Raw genomic sequence first — 25475 nt, 5'->3', positions numbered from 1 at the left:
CACCACAAAAAAAAGGCTGGTGGAGTGGCTCAAGGTGTAGGCTCTGAGTTCAAACCCCAGTACTGCATAAGAGTCAGACTGTCTAAATTTAAGGTTGCTCTTCTGTAATGCAACCAACTGTATGTGCAGGTATCATGTCACATGGCCCTCTCTGTGTCACCATATGGGAATTCAGGTCAAAGAATGGCCCAAATGCTACACTCTAGCTACTTTTATTACTGTGAGTAATAAATTATCCTTTGTCTCTGACTTGGAAGTCTCTTGATTTCTGCCAGCATCCATGACATGGTAGCAAACCTATTATGAGCAAAATCTCATATGCTTCACAGTTTTGACATGTTTATTACGTACAAATATGCTTATCTATGATTATGTGAACATGGAGAAAAACATAAAAGAATGAATACTAGGCTAACAAATTTGGGGTCTTGGTGAGGCAGGATTGAGAGGACTAGGGGAAGGGAGAGGGAAGAAGAGGACAAACAAAAAATGGAATAAACACGAAGCCTCCATCCAGACAAAGATGGGAATGACTGTAACATTGATGAGGAGAAATCTGAATTGATTAAAATACTAGCCAGAGATAGGGAAGGCTTGGATAAATGCCTCAGCAGAGCCTAGAGGCATGTCCCCACATTTTGGTATTTCACTGCCTATACAGTCAAAGGAAGAACTGATACAGTTTCAAATAAGCTTTTGGGATTTCTGAACATTTCCCCAAGTACCAATCTGTGATTAATCTTGACTGAGATCAAGCATTCCTCTGGGCGTGTTTGTGAGGAGTTTCCAGAGAGGATTTAGCAAAGGAGGAAGACCCACCCCAAATATGGGGGGCACCTATCCTATCGGCTGAGGGCTCAGATGGACTAAAAGGAGAAAGCTCAGAGGCACCGACGTTCTCTGTCTGCTTCCTGACTGCTATGTTGTGAGTGGATCTGCTGCACCACACCCTCCCCACCATAAAGGACTGAAACCTTTGCAACTCTGAACTAAAAAATCCTTCCTCCCTTAAGTCGTTTATGTCAAGCATTTTATCACAGTGATAAAAAGTCTGACTAATGCAGCCTCCAACATGCATTGAGAGCCCACCCAACACTCATCACGTGATGCTTTTGCCTACAAAAGTGAACTCTGTGGTTGCCTTAGTTGTTAAAAGCCTATTTCCTGGATAAAGATGTTCTAAGATAAATAAATAAAGGTTATATTTAGAGGGCTTTTTTTTAAAGGTCTTTGAAACTCCATATTTGGTCCTTATAATTCTACTGAAATAATCGTCTCTTTCCAAAGAGAAAGAAACATATAAAAGCATCAGCTATGCTGCTTCGTGTTAAAAATCTTCTTTAAGCAACTTCACCTTCATAAACATTGGAGAGCTTGTGTGCAAAACAAGAATAGGGAGGAACTGACTTGAGATGAATCGTGGATATACATACCAGCCTTTGCAACAGCCTGAGTTGCCTGGGGACCCTGAGTCCAACCTACAAAAAGAGAAGAGACAGGAATCAGGATTGTGAGGAACTTCTTCCGTAAGTTCTGAAGGGACTGAAGCCCACTCAAATTCACCAAAAGGAATATCCACTCAGCTTTGACTTTTCATCAGAGTTTCCTATATACAAGACAGAAACATGGAAAGGTGATTATAAAAAAGTTGTAAAAAAAAATTAAGACTGGAGACATGGCTCAAATGGTAGAGTGCCTGCTTAGCAAACCCCAGTACCAAGAAAAAGATAAAGATTACTTTTCAACTGGGCACTATGAGACAAAACGCATCTTCCAATAGTAAAATTCGAAATGACTTTTGGGGCTGGAGGTGTAGCTCAGTGGCAGAGCACCTGCCTAGCATATATGAGGCTCTGGGCTCAATCTCCAGCACCAGAAAAAAAATCACAGCCCCTCTGGATGATTTAAAAGTTTTAACTAGTTGTTGAGCATTAATCATGATAGATCTCTACTTTAAAAATAGAGGTATAAATGGTTTTTGCTGTGAGTCATAAATTTTCATTTCTGGCAACTGAACAATGTAGATCAAAAACTTGAAAAATATGCCCAGACTTTCTGCATATTTTAAATAGCTTTATGAGGTATACTTTAAATCTAATAAAATTCACTCATTTTGTATGCAAGTAAATTCTTCTTACTATGTACACAGAATTGTGCAACCATCACCACAGTCAGTCAAAGCATTTTTTGTTATTCTAACGAGAAACCCCGTACTGTTTACCCACTGCTTCTCAGTCTCCCCTTGACCCCCCTTGGCCACCACCAATCTACTTTGTCTGTATGATTTGCCCATTCTGGTCCTTTCCTAAAAATGGAATCATACAATACGTAGACTTTCCTGTTTGGCATTCTTCACTAGCATAATGTTTTCAAGGTTCACCCACACTATAGTGATTCATTCCTTTTTATGTCTGAATAATATTCCATTATGTGAAAATACTACATTTTATTTACTTGTTCATTAGTTGATGGATAGTTGGGTTATTTTACCTTTTAGGTATTATAAATAATTCAGAACTTAAATTAGCACTGAATCACAAGCAATCCTTTGTATTGGAGATATGTTTTAATTTCTAGGTCATATTGTCATTCTAGGTTTAACTTTTCATGAAACTGCCAAACTGTTTTCTGGAGAGATTGTAGTATTTTACATTCCCTCCTAATGTATGTCTCTTAATTTAAAAACTGTACTTGTGGAATGCTATCATAAGGGGGAGGAAGAGTCAGTAATAAATAAATAAATGTGCAAGAAAATTTTTTGCCACATTCATAATTGAGAATAGCCTAACATATCCTTAAAAAGATATTTGGTTAACTAAATATGTCAAGATAGACTGATTAATTGCAACACAGTTATTGAAAACAATGATGCAGATCTGTATTACTAGCATCAATAAATAACAAAAAATCAATAAAGCACTCATTACTAGACTTTAATGCTGTTCACCAAATTTTTCTCTAACTTTCTACCAGGGCTACTACCTGTAGGAAGGTGGGACTATATGACCAGCTCTGGCCAAAAATTATGAATCTAAGTAATATCTGTCACTGCTGAGCCAAACATTTAAATATGGACATTTGATTCCCCCAGAACTGCCTTCTCCCTCTCCTACAGTAATCGGCAATGCTTGGAGTGGTAGCTGCTCCATCAAACCCAAGTACCACTCCACTGCAGCCCAAGACTGACGGACAGGTGGTTCATACAAGAAATAAGTTTTGTTATTAAGACATTGGGGGAGGATATGGGAAAAGAGTGTAGAAGGGTGAATATGGTGCAAATATTGTGCACACATGTATATAAATGGAAAAATGAGACCTGTTGTAACTATTCCAGGAATGGGGGAAAGGGGATAAAGGAGAATGATGGAGGGAGTGAATTCAACTACGATATATTGTAAGAACTTTTGAAAATGTCACATTGTATCCCCAGCACAACATTAAAAAAATTAAAATATTAAACATGGAAAAAAGACATCGACATTTGGAGGCTATTTGTCACCATGTCTAGCTTAACTTACCATGCAATAAAACACTATCTTTTTGTAAATTTTGACCCATTTTGTGAGTATAAATGTTTCTATATGTAGGACATGCACCACAATGCTAATGACTATTTGATTTTATACTTTTCTGTATCTCTTCAGTTTTGATGAATTAGCATGTATTACTTCCATAGTAGAAAAACAATAAAGATATTTCCATTTTGAAAACTGAAAGTATAACGGAAATTATTTTGACCCCATTTAGATATATTTGTGCGTATTTACATATAATTATAAATTAATCCTAGAAGCCATTATGCAGCCTGCTGTTTAATAGGTCATCAATGGGGAGAAACAGTACAGGATTTGGGTTAACAGCCACCCTGACTCCACATGGAAACCAGTGATTCACAGGAGGGTGCTAGCTTCTGATTTCTAAAACGAGGTGAGGCATATGAAGGTCATAAGAAGGATCCCAGCTGAGTTCTTTCTCAGCTCTGCGTTTCGTCTGGGGCCCTTCTTGTTCTCAAACTGTGGAATAGGCTGGTGACCTCGTAAAATAACTATGCTTAGAAGGAAAGCCCAGCCTCTCTCAGGTATTAAGTTCTCTACTTGATCTAAAGTATGTTCTTTGAAGTTTCCTCCTTTGTAAAATAGGTTTTCCAAGAAAACGAGCTTTAAGGAGAACAAGAGAAGTTGATTTTTCATTTTTGAGATGACTATCCACTATCTCAGGGGACCACTATGACTGCACTTCAGTCCAGGTTTAGACTCAGATTCACTCAGAACCAAAACTTCCCCCAGATTCCTGGTGCTGGGATTGGAAGTGGAAATGACATTAATGTCATTGTCATTGTTTGTAGTTGAGAATTCCTGATCCTTTTTATTGTTTGAGTACTTTTCCATTGTCTTTTAAGACTCTGGAGGTGGAAGTTGGGGACAGAGAAGTAGCTGACTTCCAGCTTCATGGCAAGAGCCATCGTAAACAGTAAGATCAGAGTTTCCGTGACTTGTTCGTGACCTCGAACGACAGACTTAAGAGATGTCTCAGATAGGACTGTTTGCTTCCAGTGAGGGGTGCTTATTTCTCCAGCATCAGAACATAAGATATCAAGGCCACAATATTTCTTATGAAATACAAGCCACAATCCTATCCTCAAGAACCACATTATCTATTTGTTAAAAGAGAGAGAGAGAGAGAGAGAGAGAGAGAGAGAGAGAAATGTTCTCTGAAAGCACAGTAGAGAGGTAAGTGTTCTAAGTTATAAAGGAAATGGAAGAGTTGAGTACGCTGTACTCGAGTGGCCATGGAAGGCTTTTCGATGGAGGTATGGTTAGAACAAGTTGTGTGCATGCTTGTTTGGAGTGGCGTGAAAGTGAAGAAACTTTGTGCGTCTGTGCATGTGCTTGTGTGTGTGTGTGTGTGTGTGTGCATGAGTGTGTACATGTGTGGTACTGGGGATCGAACTCAGGGCCTAGTGCTTATGAGGCAAGCAGTGCTTCCTGAGCCACACTCCCAGTTACCTTACTTTTAGCGTGCTTTTCACATAGGATCTAGTTCTTTTGATCAGGCCAAACTTAGACTGTGATCCTTCTACTTCTACCTCCTAAGTGTCTGGGATTATAAGTGTGCACCACTATATCCAGCCAGAAGAAGAAATTTAAAGAGAATTGGGCTCACTACAAGAACTATTTTCAGAAATGATCAGCCCCATAGATCTGTAATGCCTCTTTAATTCTTAAGGACCAAGCAGCATTCACTACCAGGAAACCAAAGGGTAAGCAAAGGTTTCCTTTATACAAGCATGTAGCAGTAACACCATCAGGGCATATACTCCATTTCCATTAGTGAAAACACAGGTTAAATTTTTTCAATTCCAGATGCTGCTTAAATATTTATAATTTGAATAATCATAGCATCCAGCAGTGTTGGATCATGATTCAAATATTCCAAAAGTCACTGCTATAGTTTGATCTTGAGTGTCATCCAATACCCTGTGTGTTAGAGACATGGTCCCAGCTTGACTTTATTGGAAGATGGTGGACACTTTAAGAGGTGAGTCCTAGTGGGAAGTCTTTGGGTCATTGAGACATGCTTTGGAAGGGGAATAGGGGACTCTGGTCTCTTCCTTTATTTCTCTTTTGTTTCCCAGACGTGAAGTGAGTGGTTTTGCTCTGCCATAAGCCTTGGCTATGATGTGATACCTTCCCACAGGCTTGAAAGCAATGGGGCCAACCCATCACAGGCTGGAACCTTTGATGCCATGACCCAAAATAAGTCTCTTTCCTCACAAGTCTCAGGTATTTGTTACAGAAACACAAAACTGGGAAAGACTGAGATGGTAGACAAGAAGCAAAGCCTAATCCAAGGGCATACACACTCCCTTTGGGTCTGGATGCTTGAGTGACCCAGGCTGTCCCATAAATAGCATAAAGGTGGGTGAGTATCATCTATTCTTCCCTCTGAGCCTGACCACTGGATGCATGGCTCCAGGTCCATAACACATCGAAAAGATGCTAGCCGGAGGCCAGCCCCAGCAGATACTTTGAAATGACTGAAGTCGCACATTCCTGAGGGATAAGAATGAGGAATTGACCTACCAGCTGAACCCCATTCCTCTGAGGGCCTTCTGAGTCCTCAAACCAAGACCTGTAGAACCTGGAACAAAACCAGGGCTAGAAGTAAGAAAGTCACATGAGATGCCATTTATCCCTGAGTTTAGAACGGCGAGTCTGGGGGTGTTCCTATATTGACAATTCTGTTACCTGCAAAAAAAAATGCTCTTCCTTTAGGGTTGTGTTGTTGCAAGTTGCTCAGCTGTTAATAACTTGAAATTTGGGGTACCAATGACTTCAATAATGGCAGAGGCTTCAAATTTGAGCTAAAATTCCAAACAGTTTCTAAGTAGATTTGGAAAAAAAAAATCAACTGGCCTTAGACAAGTTACCCTGTTTGCTTTCTTTACCAGTGTAAAATGAGGGGGGAAAATGGGCCTTACTTGTAGAAAAATAGAAAATGGTGCAGGACACACACACTCCCACCTTACCACCCCACATAAAAAGCTTAGACCTCATCCAGTGGCCCCATCCTCTTAAATCAGCCTTGCTGTCCCTTGAATGCAGAGGCATCCTGACTGTAATTCTTACAGCACATTAAGCAAGAATTCTTTAAATCTGAGCCTTCAAGGTTTTGAAAAAAAAAAAATGCTAGTTAGGAATACGAAGTCACATACAGTTCATCACCCAGTTCTTAGGACACCCCCACCCATTCCCTCCACCCCCAAGAAATGAGATATGGCTGCTTTGGGAGTGAGGAAATCTCTGGAATTTCTCCCACAACAGCCTCCTTTCCCATTCAGTTGTAGAATTCCACTTCAGCAATCACATGCACGCACATAAGGGAGGCATTATTGAGAGGTCTGCAGGTTGCAAAATCTTATGCTGGCTTTATTTTTTAGAGAGTTAAAAAATAATTATCTTGCTTTTCTGTTTTATCTTCCAATGGAATGCTATGGTTAGGAATGAGAATTCAAAAGAAATTTAGAATTCAGAAAATTTCTAATTCAGGGAGGGAATAAGAAACATATCACCATAATAGAAGTTTGAATTATAAGCAGTATGAATTGAATACTATCTAAAATCTAAAATCACACTTAAACAAATTAAACTAAATTATCAATATGAGAGTGGCTTGCTATTTGGAGGATTCATTGAGAGCTCCCGCCTTGGCATTCAGCAAATCTGGGCTCTAATCCAGGCTCTGGGTTGGATATGTCACTTCTCCCTGGCCTCCCCTGGCTGTCCTTTGTAAAGCAGGTACACTGAGACCTTGAGGTGGTACTTGGAGATTTAACCTGGCTATACATAAATGCTAAAAACAGTTAACACTAGCTTAACTGTTTAGAATGTGTAAATAATTTGCCTGAATTAACTCACTTAATTCTCATAGCAACCATAAGAGCATATAATAAATGAGTTTATTATTTTTATTTAATTAATTTTTTGCAGTGCTGGGGATAAAACACAGGGCCTCATCCATGCTAGGCAAACATTATTTAATATTGCATTATTATTTAGATGCTAATAGACTATAAGTTTGGGGATCTCTCACATGTAACAGACTCCCAATACTGAGTGATATTCATGCTGCTTGTTGGGTTGAAAAAATAAGTAATTTGTTATGCATTATCATTCTAGATAAATGATCACTTTAACATCTAATTCTGTAGTCATAATTTGGTATGATATTCTTTCTCTTAAAGAAGGCCCTGAAAATTAATTACACAAACTTTCTCTCTCAAAACCTAGAACTATTAAGAACTTTAGCTTACAGATGATGAAAGTGATACCCAGAGAAATTAAGTGATCTGCACAAATAGGACAGCCAAGAAGTGGTGGGGCCCAAATTTAACTCACACAGTCTTGCTCCAATTGGAGTGCTTTTAACCTTGCTTACTTTGTTACTTCTTATTACTTTTAAATAAGGCTCCTAGCAAACTCTCTGGGACTTTATGGACACTGAACTGGCAGGTAGCTTTTGTATTTTGTAAATTTAAAATTGCTTCTGTAATAATAGCAACATATCCCATCTTTACTAAAGAAAGTATATAAATTTAAAACTTACACAGCAGATAAATCAGTAAATGATAGCAGTCTGATTTTATATGACACTTCGTTTTTTTTTTTTAACTTGGCAGTGCAGGGGTTTGAACTCAGGGCCTTGCCCTTAGCTAGGCAGGCACTCTACCACTTGAGCCACTCCACCAGCAGAGACTTCCTTTTTAATAGTAATTTCCTGATTCTTTTAAAGTAGTATTATTTAAAATTAGGTCCCTGGATCATCTGCATCTGACTCAAGTGCCCCACCCCCAACCTATTAGATCTACATCCACGGGAGGGAGTCCCAGGAGTGTGATGTTTGACAAACATCCTAAGTGACTTTTTGCATAAGGAAGATTGGAAGCCACTAATTTAGCTGTCACTCCACTGTGGATGGTACAACTTACAGATACGGCGGGGGTTAGGGTGGGGGTAGAGGAAGGAACTCGAATCTAAAATGTCATTAGCATTTTTCCAGTTAAAGACCAATGACAAATGAATTGTAAGAACTGCCATGCAAGTCAACGGACATGTTCGCCTACATTAAAACTTGCATCAAATTTGTTTCATTTTTAAAATTAAGTTTACAATTAATTTTGATATCTGTAATTATTGGCACTAGAGCTCTGACTACATTCCCCGGCTCTGTTCCATTTCTTTCCTTTTTGATGTTTGCTTTTGACACAGGGTCTTGTTATGTAGCCCAATCTGACCTTGAACTTGCTATCCACCTGCCTTAGCCTCCTGAGTGCTGTAGCCATATAGCACCACACCCAGCTCCAGATCCTGTTCTAAGATTTAAGCATATTTATTCTTTGACTCTTTAAAATCCTTTCAATTAGGGCTGGTAGAGTGGCTCAAGTGGTAAGAGTGCCTGCCTAGCAAGTGTGAGGCCCTGAATTCAAATCCCAGTGCCACCAAAGAAAAATTATATCAATTAAATAATACGTAAGACAGAGGCTCATCAATATTATCTCCCCAATGAATGCAAAGCCAGAATTTTAACCTAGGAAGTCTGGTGCCAGGGCCTGTCTCTTGAACCTTTTTTTGTTTTTCTTTTTCAAAGCTGGAGATCAAACATGGGGACTTGAGCATTCTAGCCAAGCACTCTATCACTGGTCCCAGACTAGGCCTCTCTATTAAACCTTGCAACACAAAAATACAAATTTTTAAAAAAATAAAGTAAGGATAAAAGACAAAAATTGAACATTCTCATAGCACTTTATAACTTGGAGGGGGTTTTTGTGATTTAGTCATTAGAAAGATAAGTATTACCGTGAATTAAAGACAGCATGAAATCACCAAAATGGGCAAATCCATGTTTATCTAAGAAAGAAAGTTTGGAGAGTGTTGTGCTGACTTGGACTTGTGGACAGGCAGCTTTAGAAGGTCCTCTAGTTCATAAACAGGTTCTTTGTTTCAGTCCTTCCCACACTCTCTTCTCTCCACCCCCAAAAAAGATCTTTACCCTGAATTCCTTCCCTTAGTACTTCTGCCCCACAAGCCAACAGCACCAGCTGACATTAAGTGCCAGCATTTTAGGTCATATTAACTATTCAGTCCTCTGAAAATGTAAAATTTTTCCACATTTTACAGAAGAGGAAATAGAGGAGCAGAGTAATCAGCCCAAAGTCACAGAGCTGGTGACAGATCAGGACTCAAATCCAGACAGCCCAGTACTAATCACTTACTAAAACATCTTGCATTTATGGAGTGCCTACTGTATCCAAGTCCTTAACACAAGCTAGCTGAATTCTTACAAGCATGCTCAAACAGAAGTGCATTCCCTGCTTGGGCCAAGGATGAAAGGAGAGCTAAGAGATAGTAAAGGGCTACCTGATCCACCCAGCTGTACATGTCAGTGGGGACCAGCCTGTGTCTGGATTCACAGCCTATGCTTTTTCTACACCACCAAGAAAACCTTGTGGCATTTTTATTGGTTATTCTTCCTGACAACCACTAAAGAGGATTAAGGCCACTTCCACTTGACAGATAAGCCAGCATGAAAGTGAACAGTTGCTACCTAGTCAGACTCCATCTTTCAACTCTGATCTTCCAAAGGGAGAAGACATATACCTACTTATGTTTCTTCCTCTCAGGAGCAAACATGCTTTAAGTTAAACACTTTAGCATGTAAATGATGTGTGTTTCAACAGCACTGTCCACTGTAGCAGGGACCAAGGCCTTTATAGAGATATCAGTGTGACCCTGCACTCTCCAAGCCATCAGACACTGAGTTGAGATTTTTGCTATGGCAGGTTTTATTCACCTGTGAGTTCAGCCAATTAAAACACAAACTCTCGCAAATGTACAGGCTATCAGTTTAGGGAACTGACACTCTGGTTCTTAGTGCTGGTGGGACCCTGGGGTCGTCTTTAAACTTTAAACTGCTAACCCTTTGAAAAGAACAGAATGGTAAGGTCGTGTTCTCTAGCTTCCAGGTGGGAAAAGCTGTGGCTTGCAGAGTTTGGAATTTTCCCTAGGCTGTCCTTTCTCCCAGGATCAGCCACGGTAACACAACCTACTCACCACACACCTAGCAAAGACGAAACCTCCTAACTAGTTTTGTCCGAAATTAGCAACAAAGACTGCCAAAAATCTGAGCAGGTAACAGAAGCCAAGAAGAAAAGTTGGTTCTGCAGGACTTTGAAACCCCGGGTCCAATTCTGCAGGAAACCTCGGGCGTCCAGCAAGACACCGCGGGGGATGCACAGGCGACCCACGAGTGACCCACAGATAGGGAAGCTCCGGGCAGGCGCTGGGGGACAGAGCCAATGTGAAAGGACAGAGAGGTGATGCTCCCTCTCTGTCAATGGGACGAGTCAATGGGACCCTGTGCAGATGCCACGCGGCCCTGGGAGGTGGAGGGAGGGGACCGCGACAGTGTCTGGGCCCCCTGGTTCCCCTCAACTAGCCCACTTACTTGCTCCGAAGTGTCACCCCAGCTCCAAGGCTCTTCCTGAGACCCCGCATAGAGGGGCAGCCCCAAGCACAATCCCAGGAGCAGGAGCATGGCGGGGCCAGAGCGCCGCGACCGCACTGGGACCTGGCGGGACTCTCAGGGAGCTGGCGGGGCTCGGAGGGCTGCTGGGCGAGCTCGGGCCCCACCCCCAGCCCGGCCCCACCCCGCCCTCTGCACTCCAGGCCCCGCCCCCAGCCCGGCCCCACTCCTCCCTCTGCCCTCCAGGGCCCCGCCCCAGCCCGGCCCCGCCCCGCCCTCTGCCCTCCAGGCCCCGGCCCCAGCCCGGCCCCGCCATGCCCCCTGCACTCCAGGCCCCGCCCCCAGCCCGGCCCCCACCCCTCCCTCTGCCCTCCGGGCCCAGCCTCCAGCCGGGCTTCGCCCCTCCCTCTGCCCTCCGGGCCCCGTCCCCAGCCCAGTCCCACCTCGGAGTCCTGCCTCTGTCCCCAGGCCACTCCTCTCGCTAGAGTCCAAGCTGCTAGGGTCCCCATTGCCCCGAGAGCAAAGAACCACTCCAGCCCGGCTTCACTGCTCCGAGGCCACCTGGGCTCGCACTACAGACCCTCCCTCTTCCCTGCCCTTTCATCCTGCGCCATGTGACATTTTGGGGACCAGCCTCCTCCTCTGTGGAGCCTTCTCCTTTCCACCTGCCAGCACTCCCATCCCAACTCTTTCTTCCTTTCCCGCCAGATGCGAGATGCCTCTTTGTGGACTTAATTCCAGTTGTCTGTCCCCTCACTGCTGCCCTAAAGCCGACAAGAGACCTTCTTCCCTCCGCCAAAGAACCACATTTGCCTCTGCACCTGCCGCAGATGCTTAGTAGTCAAGGTCAAGGGATGCTACTTGGTTCTCTAGTGCAAAGCAGCCCTGTGGTCCTCTTGCGTGGTGTTCTGGCACAAGGGGACAAAAAGTTACTACTGTATGGTAGTAATTCTCCTTGGGGTTTTTAATCATGAAAAGGAATGTCGTGCGTCTTGGTTATAAAACTCTTGGTTAATAATTGGCAGAAGAATTATTGTCTACCAACACCTGGCCTTTTGGAGTTTAGGAAGTCATCTTTTTATCCAGTAGACAGGTAGTGTACTTGGGTCTACTTATTTCATCTTCTAGAAGGACAAAGCCTCAAAGACATTTCCTATGGCTCTGTGACAATTCCATTTAAAAGATGATGTGAGTAAGAGGCCTCTGTGGCTAAGAACAGGGAAAGGGCCACCATGGGTAATGAACATACATCCTGTGACATATTTAGCAATTATTTAATAATCACAAGATTTATAGACACATGGAAATGATGATACCCCCGTAATCTAAAGAAGAAAATCAAGTCATAAAATTATATTGACAGCATGATTGTAATTAGGTAAATACATATGAAGGGACATAAAAACTATGAGAAATATCAGTGCTGCGCGGGTTTGAATTGATGTTCCCTCTTAGAACATTTTGGACTGGGGGCCTGGCTCAGGTGGTAGAGGGCCTGCCTAGCAAACATAAGGCTCTGAGTTCAAACACCAGGACTGCCAAAAAAAAGAATTTGTAGGTATAGCTTAAAAAAAAAATCACACCCACCAAATTTGATCAGGGTACATTACATGTATGGAAAGATCACAGTGAAGCCCCTTTGTACAACTAATGCATGCTAATAAATAAAACAAAATCATTTTATTTACTCTTGTTGGGATGCTCTTTGTTCAACGGAGAAATTAAGAGAGGTTAAAACAAACTCTTGCTACTATGAAATAAATGAAAGGCAAGTCTTTGTCATTAGCGGTCAGTCATTTCATAACCCAAGCACTAGGCACATGACAAACAACAAAATAAGCAGCTAATCCAGCAACGTTTCCACAACAAAATCACACAGAAACCTAGCAGCAAACAAATGGTGTGCACACCCTGTCCTCGTTTTTAACTAAGGAAGAGAATCCCGAATCTCCTGGCATCAGCTTGCCTGTATTTCCCCCTGAGGGAAAAATAACTATTTGTGAGCTAAAGAGTTGGGTTGGGCAAAAGCCAGTTTAGGTGAAAGAGGATAGTTACAGCTACTACTATTTCCATGCTCCAACAGATCCAGAACTTTGTCTGTTTTTTTGTTTTTTCCTGGTGGGACTGGGGTTGCAAAGCTGTCACTCTACCACTAGAGCCTCACCTCTAGTCCTCTGGTTATTTTGGAGATGGGGTTCTCCACAACTGTTTGCCCGGGTTGACTTCGAACCTTGATCCTCCTCATCTCAGCCTCCCAAGTAGCTAGGATTACAGGTGTGACCATAGGCACCCAACCTGGGACTTCACCTTGACCTTCCTTTTCCTACTCTGCTCCCCCCCCACACCTCTGTCCTGCAATGGCGGAGAGAGGCTGTACTCAACCGGTTTCCCCCTTAATTCTGCTCTTGTTCCAAATTTGTACTAACTGGGTTTTGCAGCAGTAACGTTAAGAAACATGAGTTTTATTTTCTTCAGGCTGGAGGACTCTGTACTCTGGGCCATGGAGCTAATGCATTGGTACTTTTCAGGCCAGTTTGTCCAATTGGATCAGAAGTTCTTTGAGGACAAGTGTCTTTCACAATTTCTAGTACTGTGCTAAATATGTAGTTAGATCTTAAGGACCTTTCAATGGATAGAATTAGGAAACTGGGGTAGGTGGAGTGGAGCTGGCCATGTTGGAGAAGGAGCAGGCAAACTTGCCACTAACTAATTACATGATTTGAGAGAGTTTCTGAACTTTGCATTACAGTCCTCGACCTGTGATGGTTCAACTTGCAATTTTTCAACATTATACTGACACAAAAGCAATGAGCAAACCAGGCATGGTAGTGTATATCTATAATCCCAGCTACTTGGGAGGCAGAGGCAGGAGAATCTAGAGTTGGAAGCCAGTCCAAATAAGATTAGAGCGGCCCTGTCTCAAAAACAAATATTTTAAAAAGGGTTGGGGGTGTGCCTCAGTGGTAGAGCACTTACATAACCTGTGTGAGGCTCTGAGTTCAATTCCTAGTATACCACAAAAAATTTTAAAGCAATATACATTCAGTAGAAACCTACATTGAATTTTGATCTTTTTTTGTAGTCTCCCAAGATGCTGTGCAGGATTGAACTGCAGCTTCCTGTCCACTATGTTATCATGATGAGAAACCAGTGACACTCTACAGTGTGCTGTGTTGCCAGCATTTGGGGATATTGTGTTGATGTTCTCACATCCCATTGTGTGTACAAAACGCCCATCTGTGTATGTACAAGAGATATTCCACGCTGTGATAAAATAGACTGCATTTGGTTATTTGGCCCAACTGTAAGCTAATACAGGTTTGAGTTCTGAAGGTTGGATGAATGAATGTTAAATGCATTTTGACCTAACAATATTTTCAGGTTATGGTAAGTTTATCAGGAGGTAACCCCATTTTAAACAGAGGAGCACCTGCATTTTCATCCTGTAATACTTTAGCAATCTATGTGACACCTGAAAGTCTGTCGGATGGTCTTTCAAACTTATGTAGGTGTAGAAAAATAAGACCCAATGAAAGTCTTCCAAGACTGCTGACAAGCAGGCACCGATTTCATTAGCTGTCTAAGTAAGAATGGAAAACTGAACGGGTCCCGAAAAGCAGACATGTTTGGATAAGGGCCATGGTGTCCCCACACACATTTGTCCGTTGATCCCATGTTTCGTGTTTTACCTCCAGGAGGAGCTGATTTTCCAGTGTAAGATTAGTGGCACAGAATCTCCAGGCTGGAAAAGACTCTCAAGGACTACAAGCTCAATTGTGACTTTTCTAAGAAGAAACCTCAAGGGACTCACCCAGTACCGGTACCACAGGCCAGTTAGTGACAAACGCTAAGTGAGGACACAGGTTCACTTGCAGACTCTGCGTCCAGAGCTCAGCCACGGGTTCACAGTGTACGAATGAACAGGAGCCACCCTGGCCACAGGAACCCAAGGGGATCAGACTCAGTAGTCAATGACTTCATTCTGGTCCCTCCGCGACATCAGCACTTGATAAGCAGGAAGCCACAGCTCTACTGGCCAAAACTGAGATTGACGAGTAGAAAGGACAGTGCATATGTGTTTTCTTTTCTTTCATCTTGAATTTAAACACTGTCACCCCAGAGTTCCCATACCTACAGTAGCCCACATCTGTAGGCTTCCTTTCCAGTCCCTCCCTTCTTCAGAGTGTCTGTGAGGCCACTGTTCTGTTCTGAGCCAGCTCTTTCTCCCCCTCCTTGCACTGCATCTTATTTTATCTACTTAAATGGCCTTGTGTTTATTTTTTGTGGAACCCTGACAACTGTGCATAATCGCTACAGTTTCTTACAAACTTGGCTTTTTTCCCCCATGTGATCAAAGGTGCTAGGGAGGAAACAGGGTATCTTTGACTCTGGCTCAGTGAGTTCTCAGGAGCCCATGATATCTCAGAAGTCTAGTGATATCCATTTTTCATCTATTTTACCAACCACACAGTTTTGTCCAGAGAGATTTGTGAAAGAGGAAATAGAAAAGGCAGTTTTCTAATTTATATTTGACGATTGGCTGAATTAATCAACTATTCACAAAATCAAATTTACTTCTATTCTATTTTAATTATGTTCCTATAGATTTAAGATTCAAATTAGACTGTGATTTCCTCATGGGGAAGGATTGTATGGTGTTTAGTTTATATACCCAGTGTCTGGCACAGAGAATAGAATATAGTAGACATGCAATATGTTTGATGAATTAATAAAAGAATGTGTATCTGCTAATTGTGTATGATATAACAGAAGTTTTAGATTTAGTCCAAGACCTAGAAGAATTCACCCTTTACATCTGAAGGTGCACGTAACAAAACAAACATAATTTAAGTTTAACATGACACACTGAGGAAAAAGAAGGATAGAACTGTGATTATGGAATAGAAGGCTTTGTAAAGAAAGTAGACATCCATCTTTGCAAATATCAGATTTTGAAAACCAAATGGAAATCAGAGAGCCTTAAGGTGACAGAGGAAAAAGAGGGGTGGAAGGGTGGAGAAGGCTTGGAGGTTGGGGAAATGACAATATAAAATACTAGAGGAAAGGTTCAAGCTGGAGCAGTGACCTTTGAAATTTTTTGAGCTGAAAGATGGGAAAATAGAGCAAAATGTTCCCCAAATACAGGTCTCTGGGCCAGAGCAGACACCTGACAGCATTTTCTCTACCTCTTTCCTTAAAAGAGAAAAGTAATGAAGTCACAATGATGTATTTTTTTCATAAAGCTAATTTTTTTTAACTTTAAAGAAGTAATAGGGCTGGTGGAGTGGCTCAAGTGGTAGAGCGCCTGCCTAGCAATCATGAAGCCCTGAGTTCAAACACCAGCACCGCCAAAAGAAAAAAAACTAAGAACTGATAGACTGGACACAGTGACTCATGTCCATAATCCCAGCTATTCAGGAAGCATAGATCAGGAGGACAGCAGTTCAAGGCCAGCATAAACAAAAAGTTTATGAGACCCCCAACTCAACCAATAAGCCAGATATGGTGGCACATGTCTGTGATCCCAGCTACATAGGCAGCTAAGTCAGTCCTGAGCAAAAACACAAGACCCTAACTGAAAAATAAAGCAAAGGAGCTGGGGTGTGGCTCAGATTGCAGAGTGTCTACCAAGCAAGTGGACAGCCCCAGGTTCAAACCCCAATGCCATGACCAGAAAAATAAATAAAATAAAAAGAACTGCCCTTTGCTCTGCGCTAAGGTTTTTGTTAGTCCCATCAATCACAGTGTCTGGCTCTGATCCCCTGGGGTGGGAGGGTGGGAAGTAAATGTCCCCAGGGGAGGGGGACAGTCCCCTAGGGGAGGGAGTTATGTTGGGCGATGGGAGGGGATGGTGAACCAGGCTTAAGGAAGGCAGTAGCAGAAACATGTCTTTGGAAGAACCTCCCCCGTGCTTTGGAAATTTTGCCTACACACCCCACAAATATTCTATTGTTCAACAGACATTATAAACATTATTACTGTTCCCGTTAGCCATCTGCCTCCCAATATCCACACTACAAAGCCAGTAGGTAGGCACAAACTGCTTTGCAATGACATCGGGACCAATGACTCTCCACCCAGTGCTCACCCAGGAGGACTGATGCCAGTCATAGTCATATGGGTGAAAGGCCTTGAAGATTTATGTAACGTGAGTAATAATGAAAGCCAAAGAAACGCAAGCCTCTGGTGGCAACCGCTACCCCATCTGCACTGAGCTACTCACCAACCTCTCGCACCTGCGTCAAGGAATTTGTCTTATAAACACACCTGCTCACATGTAAAATGACATGGGTGCAGGAGAGTATTCATTACAGCATGAACTCACTGCACCAGAGACTGGAAACAATTTAGTGGGAGTCTGGGTGCACAGCACGAGGTACCATGAGGCTGTCTGTGCAAAAGGATGCGTGTGCTTTCTATGCCCTGATATGGAAAGACATCCAATGTTACATAAGTAAGGCAAAGCAAGTGAAGTATGGACTGCATGCTGCCTTTAATGTGTGAAGGAAGAAAATGAGAAAGCAGATTCTTATTTGCCTGTTTTCACAGGAAGAAATTCTAAGAAGCACAAATAAATGAAAGTCATGGGGTGGGATGAGGATGGGAAGGGGCCGATGCAAGCTGAGAAAGGGAAAAACCTAATACATATGCTTCACATTTGACTTTTGACCTCTGGAATTGTACTGCCTACTTTTTGTTAATGAATTAATTTGAAACTGCAGCCACAAAAGCAAGAATAACAATGATGATGAACAAGTTGACTCCTCAGGTATCTCTCACGTGAGGCTTCACCTGTCTTGGGCCTTTTGGGTAAAAACTAACCTCAGTAGAAATGGGGAAAGAGAACTGCACCCCCACTTTCACCACCTTCTGGAATTTTCCAGCACACATATACATTGGCCATGCTCAGCTTTGCTCCTTCAAGGGTACCCCCAAATCTGCTCTCAGAAATACCTACACCCCTCTCCAGATACCCACAGTGAAAACATTTCTCATTCTTAAAAAATTTTAACGTAACATTTCTAATATGTAGCACTAGGTTTTTAATATATTCCTGAAGTCATCAGAAGGCACAATTTGCATTAACTTTGCCTTATTTCCCAAAGGTGCGCAAAAATAAATCAATAAAATAAAACCAGAGCCCGTGCTCCAGTCATTGGCCTTAGCTGGTTAGCGTGGCTGTCCTGTGTCTACATTAATGTAGGCCTAAAGCCAGCCAAATAGTTGTGCAGAAATATTTGTCAGTTTGTCTCTACCGAAATACCCATTAAACATTGAAAGAGAGCTCATTCCAAGTGAGGAATTATTTTTTCTTTTCTTTTGGAAAGATGCCTAGAGCAGCAGGAGGTATCCTGGTTTTCTGGGCTTTCACCTGAGATCACAGAAGACTTGGAATAGCTAACACTATGTAGCAAGGCAGATGTTCCAGTCCACCTGCCTCAGGCCCAGGATGGACTCCTCACCTGGTAATTTCTTGGACTTCAAGGCCTGAAGACAGAGAAACCAGTGAAACCTGAAGTCGATCTACAGGCAGTGTATGCCACCTGAAGAGCTGCCGGGTGTCTTTCAGGTAGAGGTTGGAGATTTCCAGAGAGAGCTCACCAAAGGCCACAGGTGTGTCTCTGGAAGGGTTCTGGCTAATGTAAAGCCATGTGATGCCAAGAGATGTATCACACTCAATCCATCTCTGCCAGGACCTACCAAGGCAGTAGCATGGGCTCCATGCACCACATGCAGCAGCTTCCAGGCGCACGGGGACAGACTTGCTGTGCAAAGCATGCAACCCTTTCTTTCTCTACATCTCAAGACTGCCCCATGCTCACTTCCCATCCCCTGGGTAGGACAAGCCTTACTCTTCTTGCCCATTTGTGAGAAACCCTGAATATGGGGTTACTTAAAGAAGCAAATTATTGTTTTCCTCATCAGTTTAGGATTCTCCATCTTCCCACAACTTAGACTTTGTGTTATGTTTAAGTTGAGTGATGTCTTTAAGGAATGGGGAGGGAGGGTCTTTTCCTGCCGTGCCTGATACTTTCCTGTTGTGTGTGCTTGTGTGAGTGTTGTGTGTATGAGTGCATGTGCATTTGCATGTTTGTGCGTGTGGTCATCTTCCACCTTCTCTCTGCTTCTTGCACTTTCGATCGGTGTTATCAAAAACAGGGAACAAAGCCCACGTGGTAGCTCACCCCTCTGATCTCAGTTCTCCGGAAGCTGAGCAGGAGAGTCAAGAATTCAAGGCCAGCCTGGGCTAGATAGTAAGACACTGTCCCAAAAGTGAGGGGCAGGGGTAGGGGAAAATGAAAGCCACTAGATCTTGGCTTCTTCTATGGTGAGGCATGACACACGAATCTTAGTAGACTGTTGGCCAGTGAAGTGCTACCTACCACACAGGGCCATTTCTCAGCTCTGCCACTGATTATGGAATTTAGCCTTGTGACAGTCTCTCCATCTCTCTCTCTCTCTATCTTTCTCTCTCTAGCCCAGGCTGGCCTCAAACTCACCACTCTCCTGCGTTAGCTTCTTAAGTGCTGGGATTACTGGAACATACCACCATGCCCAGACAGTATTGTTTAGGTTTTTTTTTTTAATGTTGCCAGGGTTTTACCACCATTTCAATAGGAATACCCAGGCATGCCTCCCTTCCATCAAGAGTCTTTCTAGGATAACTTTATAGCACAGAGACTTAAGACTTATTTGTCTTAAGGCAACACCATTTGCCAACACTATTCTGAGTTTCTACAGGCCGTTTTTTATTTAGTCCTATAATCTTCATGGCACAAACAAAAATATGACCATGGAAATTCAGTAACTTCTCCAAAGTAACTTTCAGTTACTTCAGTAACTTTCTCCAAAGTGACAGAGTTGTAAATGGTGGAACTAGGATTTAATAAGTCCACCATTATCTGAACCTAAAAATAGCTACAGTTTTTATTTCCTCATAAAATGGCTGCATTTTTATTGAATATTTGGTCCATGCTATAGCCTATTCAAAATATAGGACCATTAAATTCTTAGAGTCACTATTTTTACATGTTATATCTATTTATCTATCTATATATATATGTAAAAATCATATATAAAATAAGAAATGCCACTGATTGCACCATTTAACTTTGCAATGAAGTATTTTTCTTAATTTTTACTTTGCCGTGGTTTTACCACCTTTTAAATAGGAATACCAACATAGTTCTGTCTTATGTTGAGAGTCTTGCAGAGCTAGGTGTGTAGCTCAGAGATAGACATGTGTCAGCATGTTTGAGAGCTTGGTTTCAATCTCCACACCAAAAAAAAAGTCTTGCTATAATGACTTTATAACCAAATTTAAATTCATAAATGATGTACTTATCAGAAGCAGAAACTCCAAAAGATTTTCTGTATTTGCCTATGATTGCTGATGCAACAAATCACAAACTTAGTGGCTTAAAACCACACAAATGTATTATCTAACAGTTCTGAAGTTCTCCAGTCTACAATGGGCCTTCCAAAGACTGTAGGACAGTATCATTTCTTTGCTAGAGGCCACCTGCATTCCTTGGCTCATGGCCCCGCATCAGTCCAACCATGAATCCTCCTCTCTGACCCTTCTGTCCTCCACTCTCTCACAGGGACTCCTGTGATCATGTTAGACTTACCTAAATAATCCAGGATAATGTCTTCATCTCAAGATTACATACGCAAAATCCCTTTTGCATATTCCCAGGTTCCAGGATTAGGACATGAGCATTTTCCGTGGGAATCATTCAGCCTAACATCATCAGAATATTCACTTAGTGTGGAGCCCCAAAGACTGCACTTTGTGCTCCTGGGAAGAGAGAAAAGAGAAGACTCTTATTCAGAAATAATAGGTGCAAAGCGAGAGCACACAAGGGAGGGGTGAGAATAGGTAAGACACTTAAAAAATTAGCTAGCATTCGTTGCCCTTAACGCAGAGAAACTAAAGCAGATACCTTAAAAGCAACTGAGGCCAATAGGAAAAGGGGACCAGGAACTAGAGAAAAGGTTAGATCAAAAAGAATTAACCTAGAAGGTAACACCCACGCACAGGAAATCAATGTGAGTCAATGCCCTGTATAGCTATCCTTATCTCAACCAGCAAAACCCCTTGTTCCTTCCTATTATTGCTTATACTCTCTCTTCAACAAAATTAGAGATAAGGGCAAAATAGTTTCTGCTGGGTATTGAGGGGGTGGGGGGGAGAGGGAGGGGGCGGAGTGGGTGGTAAGGGAGGGGGTGGGGGCAGTGGGGAGAAATGACCCAAGCCTTGTGTGCACATATGAATAATAAAACAATAAAAAAAATTAAAAAAGAAAAAAAAGAAATAATAGGTGCATAGAAACTGCTTTTGCTAAAAAAAAAAAAAAGAAAGAAAAAAAAAAGCACTGATTCCCCCACTTAGGCAATGTTAACTAAAATCAGGATTAAAACCTGACATCCCTGCCTCCATTTTGTGTCTTCGTCCCTTGCTCTGAGTCTCTCTCCTTCAGTCATCTTGGATACCAGGAGTGAATAGGACTGATTGATAACACTTTTATGACAAGGAATCAAAACTACTCCCAGGGAGCCCCACAGTCTCACAAGACAACCCCCAAAATGAGGGTTACCACCTATAATGATGAGAGTGCACCCTCCGTAGTAATCATGGAACCACATTGCTCCCCTCACGTGATGACAGTGACAACTTCTCCAGAACCCTCTGCAGACCCAGAACTGAGATAATGATGAATCAGGAACACTTTCCCCAAGACTGCTTAATTTTGCATACCTCTCACCCTTGCCCCGTGTCAGATGGTATAAATACCCCTAATGGTAGAACACTGGGCTGCCTTTTTTGTTGTGCCCGCACCCATGTCTGAGTGTGCACTGTCCTTTCTTTTGCCTTGATTTACTAATAAAGCTTGCTGGTTTCTATCTTGATGTGTCCTGTGATGTCACAAACCTGATAACCCCAAATTGAGGTCCTCTCACTCTGGGGACCTCCTTGTCTAACCTTGGTTCTGGTGACACAAGGGCCCTGTCCACAGATTCCCAAGATCACAAATAAAATGCTTTATACATATTGCAAAGGCAGTATTACACTTGCTGCCTGTGCAGGTCATGGAAAGATGTGTTCTCGAAACAGTTCTGTGTCCCTCCATCTGTCACTCTCTTCCAGGGTGAATGCTGAAAAGCCTGAGGTTAAGATCCCACTTGAGAAGGTTGTTTGGTGCCTTCCTGCATCTCTCCTCTCCAGCAGGCTGGCCATGAGTGATAGATCTAGGGCATATGCAGCAATGTGGTTGACCTTGGATCACATGACAAAGGGAGAGCACATACGGGAGATATAGGAATAGGTAGAAAACCCAAAACATGAAAGCGTTTGATGTCCCCACTCCAGAGGAACTAATACAGAAACCTTAAAGTGACAGAGGTTATCATGAGCAGGGGATCAGGAACCAAAGTAAAGATCAGTTAGAGATGAATCAACATGGGTCATAACAAATGGCTACATGAAAGCAATGCTAGGAATATTTCTGTATAGCTATCCTTAACTCAACTAGCAAAAACGCTTTGTTTTCCTTATTATGCTTGTGTCTTTTCTTCAACAAAATTAGTGATAAGGGCAGAACAGGACCTGCCTGGAACTGAGGGGGGAAGGGGGAAGAGGGTGTAAGACAGGGGTGGGGGTGGGGGAGCGGAGAAATGACCCAAACAATGCATGCACATGTGAGTAAATGAATAATTTAAAAAAAAGAAAAGAAAAGAAAATTGTTGCTTTGGGTGTATGTGTTCTGTGGTGGAGATGGACATCCTAGAGAAGGAGCTAGTAGAGGACCACTTTCTTTCCACCTAAGAGACATGTTCATAGAGAACCTTTCCCAATTGAGGAGGGAGGAACACCCAAGGTCAGGGGCTGAGGCAGGCACTCTGAGCACTTGGGGAGAGACATGGCCAGTGCCAGGGGGTCAGTCAAGGTTCTCCAGAGAAACAAAGCCAGCAGGAGGGCTATGGCGGGGAGGGGATGGGTGCCTGCATGTGATACATTAAGGAATTGCTCACATGATTATGGAGGCTTGATGAATCCAAAATCAGCTGGAAAGACCAGTATTTTGTGCTACTGAGGAGTTCAGCCAATTGCAGGAGGTCCACCCTCTTTGGGGAGGACAATTTGCTTTACTCAAGTCCACTCATTTAAATGTTTATCTCATCCCAAAACACCCATACAGAGACACTCACTGTAATGGCTGGGCACTGTGACCAAGTTGACACATGAAGTCAACCATCACAGCACCTTTGACGGTTATGTCGTCATAACCTGGCCTTCACTTCTCCTCTGCCTCTTTACATACCCAACAGGACAAAACCCGGGAAATGAGGGAGTCACCAAGACTTCTCCCGAATTCTGTGCTAAATGGCTCCATTCTCAGCACAGGTGGTAATTGTACCACATTGATGTGCTCTAAATGTCACTAAGTCATTCACTTGAAAATGGTTAACTTGGGGAACTGGTGGGGTGGCTCAAGTGGTAGAGCGCCTGCCTAGCAAGCGTGAGGCCCTGAGTTTAAATCCAAGTACCACCAAAGAAGAAAAAAGGCAGCATGAATTACATTTTGAAACCCTAAAAAAATTAAAATGGTTAATTTTACATTATGCAAATTTCACCTCAGTTTAAAAATAAAAAAAAAAACAGCTGATCACCAGTTGCTCATGCCTGTAATCCTAGCTACCCAGGAAACAAAGATCAGGAAGATCCAGGTTCTAGGCCAGCCCCAGAAAAAAAAAAAAATGAGACCTTATCTCAAAAACACACAACACAAAAAAGGACTGGTAGAGTAGCTCAAGTGATAGAGAACCTGCCTAGCAAGCCTAAGGTCCTGAGTTCAAACCCCAGCACCTCCAAAAAAAAAAACCAAACAAACAACCTTCTCTACTCCCATGGCACTTACATAGTGAATTAACACTGATAGCTATACTTTGGAAATTGTACCTTTGCAACAAGTCCAATTATGAAGATGTGGATAGAAAATAGAAATATCTTCTTAGTCTTAAAAACGATTTGAAATAAGTATTTAGGTACCATTCAAAGAATATCATTAGTCATGGAAGGTGTGATGATGGCTTTATGGTTACATGAAAATGTATTCTTTCCAGTTGGGGATGCATTTGGAGGTATTTGTGTGTGTGATGACCGAACATCTGGGATTTGCTTTAAAATACTCCAGAAACCAGGCACTGGAGGTTCACACCTGTAACCCTAGCTACTTGAGAGGCTGAGATCGGGAGGATCAGGTTTTTGCCAAGGCCAGCCCCAGGCAAAAAGTTAGTAAGACCTCATCTCAACCAATAGCCAGACACAGTGGCAGGAGCCTGTCACCGGCAAGCTACCTTCCATGAGATTGGGAGCATACAGGTTCAAGGCCAGCCCAGGTTAAAAAAAAAAAAAAAAGTTTTCGAGACCTCATCTCAACAGCAAAAACACTGGGCACAGTGGTGAATGCCTGTCATTCCAGCAAAAGCAGGACTCATGAAATAGGAGGATTGTGGTTCAGGCTGACCTGGGCAAAAAGCGAGACTCTATCTCCAAAATAACCAGAACAAAAGGGCTGGAGGTGTGTGGCTCAAGCAGTAGAGCACCTGATGCATGAGTGGGAAGCCCTGAGTCAATCCCCAGCATCACCAAAAAAAAAAGTGAATTAAAAAAGATTTTCAGGATGTTGATGACTGTTGATGTGGTCATTGTAGGGACTGCTGCTAGTCTTTTTCTCTTACTTATGTTTTATGTTTGACCATAATACGAATTTTTTAAAGAAAACTTTAATACCAAATAGATGTGTTCGTTCTCTGTAGTCGCCCTACTGTGCAGTTCTGGTGGAACATGTGTTCATGTTTCACACAGCAGGAGGCAGACATGGAAGGTGCCACACTGGCTCAACTCTCCCATGTAAGGCCCACATTCTTTTTCTCTGCCGGATTCATGTCAGACTTTCATTCTCCCCTGTCACAGAAGGTCCTGGGAAGGTTGCTCTTGCTTCAGATGTCACACCAAGTTAGAGACGGGACAAGAGAGGGAACATTCTACTGTTCCCATCCATTTTATCAGGAAAGGAAAACCTTCCTCTGAAGCCACCCAGTCAAATGGCTGCAAGCTTCAAGGACATAGAAGTCCAATACACATCAAAGTGGTATTGAGTGATATGACAGGCATTGACCAATCATGACACATCACCTGGGGGGTGGGCTCCTTGCCTCCTTGATGGAAAATGGGATGTGTAACAAGGAAGCAGGAGAGAGGGCTGCTGGGTGAGGAACCAGCTGTGTCTGCCAGGCTCCCAGTGGCCTGTGGACTAAATCAGCAGGTGCCTTCGCGCCCCTCTCACCGTCTCAGCCCATGACTTCTTTCCAGTGATACTTTATCATGTGCCTCCAAGCTCCATTTGCTCACCTGCAAACATGCCCAGGCCCTGTTTCTGAGCCTT

General features: G+C 42.6%; 1 protein-coding gene across 1 annotated transcript in view; it reads right to left on the bottom strand.

Moving 5' to 3' along the window:
- The window catches only part of Itih5 (inter-alpha-trypsin inhibitor heavy chain 5), an 88192-nt gene extending 77028 nt beyond the window's left edge, over positions 1-11164 (bottom strand). Inside the window, exons 1-2 of the mRNA XM_074056708.1 lie at positions 11005-11164; positions 1434-1478 (exon numbers count right to left, since the gene is read on the bottom strand). Of these exons, the coding sequence (XP_073912809.1) occupies positions 1434-1478; positions 11005-11094 (135 nt within the window). The 5' untranslated portion in view covers positions 11095-11164. The remainder of the gene's footprint in view (positions 1-1433; positions 1479-11004) is intronic.
- Between the last annotated feature and the right edge of the window lie 14311 nt (positions 11165-25475).

Source organism: Castor canadensis, chromosome 15 (genome assembly GCF_047511655.1).
Source record: "Castor canadensis chromosome 15, mCasCan1.hap1v2, whole genome shotgun sequence".
NCBI lineage: Eukaryota > Metazoa > Chordata > Mammalia > Rodentia > Castoridae > Castor > Castor canadensis.
This window is presented reverse-complemented; position numbering and strand designations above follow the sequence as displayed.